At 35.0% G+C, this 10,503-nt stretch overlaps 1 protein-coding gene across 1 annotated transcript; it reads right to left on the bottom strand.

Moving 5' to 3' along the window:
* Positions 1-1,825: 1,825 nt before the first annotated feature.
* On the bottom strand, positions 1,826-2,372 carry LOC118015397 (proteasome subunit alpha type-2-like). Its single transcript, XM_035012260.1, has one exon. It carries the CDS (start codon positions 2,370-2,372, stop codon positions 1,830-1,832), a length of 543 nt encoding a protein of 180 aa, XP_034868151.1. The 3' UTR covers positions 1,826-1,829.
* Between the last annotated feature and the right edge of the window lie 8,131 nt (positions 2,373-10,503).

Below are 10,503 nucleotides of genomic sequence, written 5' to 3'. Positions count from 1 at the left end.
AAACACACACACACAGACTGTAACTATGAGAGGTGATGGATGTGTTAATTAACCTTATTAATAATTATTTTGCAATACATAAATATAAAATCACTGTGTTTTACACCTTAAACTTACACAGCATTATATATCAATTATATCTCAATAAAACTGGAAAAAAATGTGTCTTAAGTAGGTTAACATGGTAAGCAATGGAAATAAGTAACATCACATTTAAGAATTCTTTCATGTAGAGATCAAAGACTAATACAATCATACTATTTGCAAATAATAGTGTTTTAAATGAAATTTCAGTCTGAAATGATAGGTCTCTGGTCTTTCTAATAATTCTGTGGTTTCTTCTGTCTTGACAAACTACTATCTTCATCTTATTATGGTATTTGATTGAAAGCAACAAAATGTAGATACTGAATTATCTTACTGTCCACAGATGCTTTTATATATCTGAGAGAATGGAGAGAGATAAGTATAAGAAATGGAATATTCAGTCAGTGTCAGAAGATAGAACAGTTTTGAAAAAGCAAAGAGATATAAGAGGATGAGAATTTGAAGAAATGGGACCCACAGGGTCAAATGATCCAGGAGAAATCAGAAAGACTTAGGTTTTGCCAATAGGTGATAAGTAGTGACCCCAAATGAAAAGTTTCTTAAGACTGGTAGGAACAGAAAACAATTGCAAGTGGTTAAGGAATAACTACATGATGAAAATATAGTGACCACACTTTCATATTAATATGGGTTTTTAAAAAAATTTTATTACAAGAACAATATATGCTATAAAATATGCAAACAATGCTGGAGTCTAGAATGATATTTTTGGCAAGCCCGTCCACAAGAAATAGCCACTGTTACAAGTGGCTGTATGGTAGTTCTCACTTTAAAAATATGTACGTTGGGGTGCCTGGGTGGCTTAGTCAGTTAAGCATCCAACTCTTGATTTTGGCTCAGGTCATGATCTCAGGGTTGTGAGATCAATGGTTCTTAAGATTTGCTCTCTCTTTCTGCCCCTGCCCCACCATTTGCACATGCTCTCTCTCTAGAAAGAAAGAAAAAAATGTACAGAATTCAAAACATTTTACATACAGTACATTTGTGTAATGATGCAGTGAAGGAAATAGAGAAAAGATTAGCCTTAAAAATATCCATGTCATTAAAAGTTTTTTTTTTTTTTTTTTTTTTTTTTAGCATGGAGTGAAGAGTGAAATAGATAGAGGTGGGAATAGGTGATGGATCAAGTTCCAGAAGAAAACTATTAGAGATAGAAATCAGAAGGGAGAATGCTTCATTCCTAAGCAAGAGGAGAAGGAAAAAATAGATTTTAGAGGTAGGTGTATTAAGGAGAAGAAGGGAGCAATAGAGAGTAGCTTGCCAACTGAGCTAAAATGCTACATAAAAATAATAATGGATTTGATAAGATAACACAAGCACACACATACACAGTTTCCTACATTCTGAGTTTAGTCATAGATTCAGACAAGTGGTATCATTATGTTCTCGGCAGAAATGTTCACAGTTCAAGTTTGTTGGACTCTAGGACTCTGTGACTATGGACTCTAAGGACTCTAAGATCTACTGGAAGGAGAGAGAGAGAGAAAGAGAAGAAAGTGTTGAGAGGAAGAGAGTTTTCTCTGTTTATAGAGTAGTGTTTTCAGTCCTTTTTTTTTTTGGATTTAACAGTTTATTATGATTTATAGGTGTCATTTTAAAAACATCAGTCCATTAAACTATGTAGAAATAAGTATGCAATAAGTCTGCAAAACAAAACATACTTTAAACATGTTTAAGTAGAGGGATTATCTGAAATTCCGGATTTTTCAGTCACTTAGTTATTATGCTATGGCCACCAAGTAATCCTTAACTTCAGTCGGAGTGAGCCTCCTGAATCCAGCTTCATTGCAGATTCCAACCTCTATGTTGTCTTCTGTCATTTGCCCTTCAAAGCTTCCCATTAGGGTTAATATGGCTGTATGAATGGCATCTTCAAGTTCCAGGTCTTCATTATAACTTTTCTCGAGGAAAGTCTTCCCATTCACATAGTTCTTTCCCATTGCTGTAGCTTTCCAGGCAAAGTAAGCTCCAGATGGATCTGACTGAAATAAATCTGGTCGCCCCTCATTCCAACCACAAATTAGTAGGGAAACTCCAAATGGACGAACACCACCTGACTGAGTGTATTCTTGCATCACTGAAGCTACTTTCTGTACCAGCTGAGCTGTGGGAATGGGTTCTTGGTAAATGAGATAGTATTGCTCAGCTAGTTTTCGAGCTCTGTGCATGAGCACTCTGTAATCTGGGCCCATGCCACTATGCACGTTCAGTCTTTTTAAACACTGGGTTTCTGTAAAATATCTCCTGTGAAAGAAAGTATTCATTTCTAAAAGTGACTGGATAACTATTGTTCATTGTTCTTGGTTAATAGTTTCCAGAAAGATTCCCAGGAGCTGATAGTTTATTCTAAGGATGAGAAAAAAAAAAAAAAAAAAACCTACTATAATAATATAGAACTATCATAAAGGTCCAGACATGTTATTACTGATGGTTCTTCTGATACTTGTAGGTCTGAAGTAATATGAAATGGAGTCTTAGAAAAAAATATCTAGAACCCACTCAAGGAGGACTGTTATCTCCTCTTATTAGCAATTAAAGGAGGGAAACCAAGGGGAGATCTTAAAGATGATGGATCTTTGGTGCATTGTCATGGCATTAGCAAAGAGTGTACTTCTTATCTAATAGGGAGAAAAGTTCAGTTCCGCTGGCCCATGGTTGACTCCCTACAAAGAACTCCATTAAGCCAGTGGTCAATCAAGGCCAGAAGAACTGTGATTGGCTGCACAGGTATTGCCTGTGGTATCTGTGAAAGGATTCAGCATCTCACTATACCATTATTTTATGCTCAAATTAGGATCTCTTTGAATAACTGAATTTGATCATTCAGGACCTTAAGCAGAAGTTTTAATCTTGCTGGATCTAGCCTGCAAGTTTTTGTGTCTCACAAAATATATTTCAAATATGTGAATTAGCAACATTTGAAAGTCAAGAAATTCACAGTAAGTCTAGATTTCTTTCTTCTTATGAAAAAAAAAAAAAAAGCAAAATATGGTAGCATCAGACCTTCTTCCCACATGGCAGGCATCAACTGTAGGTTGTAAGTTGCTCTTACCTGATTGACCCTGCAGACTTTGGAGACAGTGACCTCTGACGTTGCCAGTGGCTTTAGTTGTATTTTTGTTCCTGAGACAGAAGTAAATTGAATGTGAATGTGACTGACCACTCTTCTACTCCAGGCAATCTCCCCAAGAGTTTTCCTTGGGCAATTCTGTTCTTAGGCAGGAACAATTCTTAGTATGAAAATAAGTTATGATTTGAAGTGCTTATGTATGCTTCACTGAGAGAATCAGGAAGTAGATGGTTTGAATTGTCTTCTGGATTTCAGGTTTTCTTTTCCTTCTTGTTTCTATAGTAGACAATCATCACTTAAATAGCATTGTTGTGATTATGGCTTGATTGTTTTTAATAATTGTATCTCAAGACAGGTGAAGTAAGAAAATAGTGTGAAATCTACTTATAATGAGGTGTTACTGTTCTGTGCTGGTAGCCTGAAACTTTGAGAACATTTGTTACCCAAAGATATATTAAAACTGAAACCCCCATAGAAACTAGAAACAGAATGGAATAGCAATAAAAAGTCCTAGTTATATGAAGGCTTTATTTAGAAGAATTTATGAAGATCAATTTTATTTAGCATTGTGGCATTGGAGTTTCCTGCAAGAGTTCTTCAGGAGAAGGGTGTTAAGGTAGGAATAAAGCCATTAATCTTAAACAGCCCTGTGGGGCAGCTGTCAGAAAATCTAATTAATCTGGCCTAACTGAGTCCAAATATTAGGGTATATGAAATTTAGACTAAATCTACAGCCACAAATTATATTGACAGATTTAACCAGCTGAATACGCTTCATCAAAAACACTCAAATCACCTTTCAAGTTGTTTACTAAAGAATTCCAAAGTATTTCGAATGGAAATGGGGAAACAAAGTTGATAATACTAACAGCAAGCATTTACTTAATAATGTGTTAAGCATTTTGCACATGTATCTCATTTAATAGTAGCAACCACTCAATAATAGAAGCTCTCAAATTATTCCCATTTGAAAGATGAGAAGCCAAAGTTTAGAAAAACTAAATAAATTGTCTGAGGTCATGTGGATAGTCAGAAAGAGATAAATCTGAGATACAAACTTTCCTGCATGCCCTACTATTCCCTATGTATAAGGGAAGAGTGGGGATTACTTAAACATACTACTATGGTCATCAACGGATTCTATCTTAGTGAGTTAAACAGATTTTTATTTTCCTACTCTATGATGGTTCCTAAGGCATTTGTAGTCTAGTAAAATTACTCAGAGACCCATTATTAGCCCTCCAAATTTGACCATTTTATTCTCTGATTCAACATTTTCTGTTTTCTTTCTGTTTTACTAATGATTTGAAGTTGTTTATCAGATGTGACAGAATTTCAGTGATGAAGCTCTTTCTCTAGGAAAACCTTATAGATCTCTGCATGCAAAAGTCTCTTAATCTTAAATAGTCTAGTTGATTCTTATAGCAGTAATAATAATGATAACACTGGCAAAAACATCATCAGCAAACATTTTTTAAACACTTATTACGTGCCAGTACAAAGCCTAGGGATTATATACCATCAAATCTTCCATATTAACATGAAAAATTGCCCCCTGCCAAATAATATTCATTCATCCTTAAGAAGTATTTAATGCCATCTACATTCAGAGCAATATATGGAAAATGCAGTCTTCCCCATAGGTTTCTTGTGGAAAGTTTGTGATAAAATATAAATGAACATAAAAACAATAAATTCAGGAGAAGACAACGAATTCACAAGCTTTGAAATAAGATGAACCTGGAGTAGGGTTGCAAGAATAAGGAAATAAAAATGTAGGACATATTGTTAAATTTGAATTTCAGATAAAGGACAGTTTTGTTTTGTTTTTAGTATGAGAATATTCCAATTATTGTGTGTCCTTCCCTAGGTGTGTGACAGTGGACAATTTCTCTAGGTTTCTATTTATCCATTTGTGAAGATTTAGAATTTCTCTAAGTTTCCATTTATCCAGTTGTGACAATTAGAATTCAATGGCATATACGTAGCACTGTGTCTGCCACCAAGTAGGTTACAAATAACCAGTTGATTTTGAACATTTGAAGTATGAGATCCCTAAAGCATGTGAAGTTATTTTTTCCAAATGACTTCTAGCCATTAGCCTTTTAGTAGCTAACAACCAGTCTGTGATTGTGGGGAGTTGAAGATCTAGACACTGAGTTCTAAAATTAAGGCATTTTGATATCATAATACCCAAACTCTTATTTTATGGATAAGAAAGAAACAGGAAATCAAATAAGCCTGCAGCCAGGATTAGTACATAAACCTTTTCAATATCCATTAAGAGTTCTTTGCAATGCAGCAACTTGTCTTATAGGAAATACTGTTGAAAAACAGTTAATTCAGTAGATTTATGCAAGGATACACACACACACACACACACTCACGCACATGCACACACAGAGTGCTGGGTAGGCACAGCAAAATTCCAAATCTCCTTTTATAATTTGAATAATATTTTGTTCTATCATGCAGACACAGCCTCTGGTGGTATTTACCACAGCCTGTGGTATTTACCTAACTACAGCTGAGTTAATAAATACTAGTATTTTTAATCATTGCTAATAAAATGCTCTTCGAGTGTGGGTTTTCATCACCAAGCACCATCATCCAGAATGTGAAAATGTGATGCATTTTGTATACTTGCTCAGCAAGCTTTTAAGTAACTTTGACTTCTCACCCTAGTAGTAAAAAATAACTTACCTCATAGCACTGACTTAAGTTCTTGTTGATAATTTATTTTTATCCTAACAAATGCTAAGGTCTTTTCTAATCAATGATGATCGTCTCACTTTTGCTAACACTGAGCTCTTCAATAGGCACTTTGCAAAGTGAGGCTCATTTGCATTCAACTAGTCATCACTCTGCAAGGTGTAATTTGTGTTTCTGATCATGAGTATAATTTTCCATTAACTTTGTTGCAACATAGAACATAAGTACTGATATTACTTTAACTCTAATCTATTATTTTTAATATATGACATCATTTTAAAAATTCAATCCAAACTTCTTTCTCAGGCTTATGAGCTGTTATTTTTGCAGACATTCAATTCTATTGTTTACTAGCTAAAGAGTTAAAATAACTTATTCTCATCAGACAGACCTGTATTTATATTTCAGTCCTGATACCAAAATGTATCACATTAGGCAAGCAACTTAAGTACTCTGGACTTCAGATTTCTTATTTGTAAAATGAGCACACTAACAGCATTCATGGCATAGGGATTATGTGAGAATAAAATGAAACCATGCATGGAAAGTACTTTACCTGGTGATGGACACAGATAATACCAAACGTAGTCAATATTTGTTTTCTCTTTTTTCAGTTATCATCATTGTTCTTTTAATTTTTCTGTTATTTTCTTGATTATTCTATCACTACTTTTAGTTTTTTTTTACATTTTACATTAGAGAAGATTATTTTATGAAAATATATGTGAATCTTGGAAGGGGTCAGGGGACTTTGGCAGAAGAATTAGGTAATAGAACTCCCTTAGTGGAAGGGAGTTTGTGGAGGAAAAAACAACAACAATGGAACCCAGTGCTATGATCATCCCCCCAAATTGTGCCATTTCCTTTGACACCTTTGTGGCATTCTTAACTGATAATTGATGAACTGATATATTTCAGTTTGCACATGATTAGGAATAAAAAAAAATGGGCTGACCTAGGTGTGATGACACTTAGTCGTTTGGTTCTAGGCCCATAGTTCTGCTGCTAAGCATGGAAAAAGATGGCTATTAGAGGCTGGTATTAGTCATTAGGATGGTCAAAAAGAAAGCACAGAAACTCTCATATGAAGAAATGTGATTGGATTTCAAGTTTAGAAGACATCTAAGTGGACTTCAGAGAAGGTGCTTGACTTGGAAATAGAATTAAGTGAGGTCACTTTGAGGTGCATCAGTCTAGAAGAAATTTGCTTTCAGGGGCATGAATCTTGATAATTAACACTCGTGATGGAAAAAAAGCCTCATTACAATGAAAGCAAGCTAGACTCAATTATTTTGTCAGGTCTGTAGTAGGTAAGATTTGAGAATACATTTCAGAAAGAACTGTTTCCCATTTATTCTTGCTTTCCATCCATTATACCATATATGACTTAGGCAGTTAACAAAACAAAAATAACAAGAGTTTTTTTGTAAAAAAATCGATATAAATATACATGCAGGTTTATGTAGGGAAACTTAAAAGTTATTATTATTATGTAAGATTATGAATGAGATCATTAGGAGCACAGACACTGACAAGACTGAGTTTTAATCTTGGGCCACCACTTAGCAGCTGTGTGAATTTGACTGTTTTTTTTTTTTCTTCTCTACCACAGTTTCATCATCTGTAACATGGGGATAATTATATTACTTACTGCATAGACTTGCTGATAGGATGAAGTGAGTTAATACATATAATATAGCTTAGAACAGAACCCAAGTGCACTGTAATTATTTAATTTTAGCTATTATATCACTGACTGAGATGGTGCAAGCCATTTCTTATATTGCCAATTTTTTTATTAATGCCTTGATATATTATGTATTTTTAAATTCCCTAAATATATTATTTATTCCAATGACTAGAACAGAGAACATAGCAGACAGAGGTTCAGATGGGTTGGTTGGATTAGTAAAGAGCCATTTGAATGTTATAATTTGAATCACACCCAGTAAGGAAAATTTTTTTTTTTTATATAATGTGCTTCTTACATACAGTCTTATTAATAAAACAATCTATTTTGGGTTTTTTTTTGAGATTTGTGAGGTTTGTCAAAATGAATCTCTTCTTCTGGTTTGCTGAGTAGGTCTCAAGAATTGGAAATAATTTTAAAATATGTGACTGACAAGTTTTGAACCACGTCATCTTGACAACCGAACTAAGCAATATATCATTGTGATGAAGATGGCAGAGGAGGTACCAGGAGGGTGGGTAGCAGAAACAAAAAGAAAACAATGGTCTATGCTGAGATGATCAAATAACTCCAATTATCATTGACACTGATTTAAGGCCAAATTTACTCCCAAAATGCAGCATGCATTTTTTACATAATCATACAAATAATCCATTTACATACAGTGACCTTGTGATGGAAATCATATTTAAAATCTGCAACAAAAACATGTCCTTACTTGTCATTTCATAGTTTAATTTGCAAATGAATAGTAACATACATTTAAAAAGTTGGTGCTTCTTTCCTGTTATGCTACTATTTGCAAATAATAATAATTATTTTCGTGGCAATACTTACTGAGCAGTTACCGTGTGCTAAGTGCCATCCTAAATCTCACCTGTTGTTACTCTTTTAAATTTCCCAGTAATGCTATCAAGTGTACATTTTTATTGCCTTCAGTTATTATTTTTAGGGAACTAAGGCTTAAATTAGTTACTTGGCCAAGGTCACCCAGCTAATACTTGGCAGATCACGACTGAACCCAGGTCTTGATTCTCAACCTCTATGTAGTACTGCCAGAAATGGTGTGATGGATAGTGAAAGTTGGCCCAGAGCTCAAGGGCCATCTAGTAGTTCTCAGAATATGAGATGTCAACTGTGACCATATAAAATAGCTTTAAGTGGGGGCGCCTGGGCGGCTCAATTGGTTAAGCGACTGCCTTCGGCTCAGGTCATGATCCTGGAGTCCCTGGATCGAGTCCCGCATCGGGCTCCCTGCTCGGCGGGGAGCCTGCTTCTCCCTCTGACCCTCCCCCCTCTCATGTGCTTGCTCTCTCTCATTCTCTCTCTCTCAAATAAATAAATTTAAAAAAATCATAAAATAGCTTTAAGTGATTTATGAAATTGGCATCAAATGATAGTAAAGATGGGGACGTTATTCCCTGTTTAATTCTTTTTTTTCCTTATTTCATTTAAATTCAATTAGTTAACATATAATGTATCATTAGTTTCAGATGTAGAGTTCAGTAATTCATCAGTTGCTTATAATACCCAGTGCTCATTACATCATGTGCCTTCCTTAATGCCCATCACCCTGTTACCCCATCCCTCCACTCACCTCCCCTCAATTCTTGCTCAACCAGAATTATCTTGAGAAAGCATTAGTCTGGTGATTGTTGCTCTAATTCCCTTGAACATGAGGTGATTTTTATTTTTTAGAGTGGTCCTAATAATTCATGGTCTTCAGCATCAGGTAACCAACAATGTCTAGATAGAATCAAGCAATATTTAGTTTGTTGTTGATGTATTTTCTTATTTTGTTTAGTTTGTTGTTGGTGCATTTTCTTTTTTTCACGAAAGATTTTATTTATTTACTTGAGAAGAGAGAGAGAGCACGAGCAGGGGGAGAGGGAGATGCAGGCTTCCTGCTGAGCTGGGAGGCTGATGGGGCTTGATCCCAGGGTCCTGGGATCATGACCTGAGCCAAAGGCAGATGCTTAACCAACTGAGCCACCCAGGTGCCCTAGTGTATTTTCTATCAATAGAAAAAAATTTCATTTGTAGAACTGATATAAAATGAAATTCACTTATGTAAGTAAAGGAATAGTGTAAGTTACATTTGGGTATAGTAATATCCTAATAGAAGTATGAAAACATGTAAAACTTGGAAAAGTTTGTATTTCAAACAGTTTTTGAAATTTTCATACAGCTTTGAGTTTGAATTCTGCCACTCAGTCCAACAACCACACCTACTCCCTGCCACACTGCCCTATCATTGTGTTTTACTGTATAAACCTCAGAAAATCATTTATGTCTTAGGATTGACACCTGAAAAGTGGGGTATGAGAATACAAATCCTATAGGATTCCTGTCTTATTAAATGTCTAAATATATGTGTAGTGCTTAGTTCAGTGGTAGATATCTTATAGTAGTCATCTGTAGATGGACCGTTAATATTATTATTTGCCAGCTTTTCATTCTCTTTCTTTTTCTGTATCTCATATTGGTTATCTCTGTATCAAAAGTTTAATGTCACATTAAGTAAACTTAGAACCAGAAAAAGCTTAACTCTCTGAAACCAACCCCCATCTCTGAATAAAGTTAGGTTTTGTCTAAAATGAGAATACAATTTATCGTAACAGTTATTGCAGTACCAAAATTTTAAACCAGATGAAGTACTCAAATTAATTTTAAGCAATTATTTAGTATTTTTTCTTACCATATCTATTTTTTCTTTTTCTTTTTTCTTCTTTCCTTTTCTTTTTCCTTTTTTCCCCTTCCTTCCTTCCTTCTTCCTTCCTTCTTCCTTCCTTCCTTCCTTCCTTCCTTCCTTCCTTCCTTCCCTCCTTCCTTCCTTCCTTCCTTCCTTCCTTCCTTCCTTCCTTCCTTCCTCCCTCCCTTCCTTCCTTCCTTCCTTCCTTCCTTCCTTCCTTCCTTCCTTCCT

This window comes from Mirounga leonina, unplaced genomic scaffold, assembly GCF_011800145.1.
Source record: "Mirounga leonina isolate KUSES-001 unplaced genomic scaffold, KU_Mleo_1.0 Mir_104, whole genome shotgun sequence".
Taxonomy (NCBI): domain Eukaryota; kingdom Metazoa; phylum Chordata; class Mammalia; order Carnivora; family Phocidae; genus Mirounga; species Mirounga leonina.
Note: the sequence above shows the minus strand (reverse complement) of the source record. Positions and strands in the feature narration are given on the sequence as shown.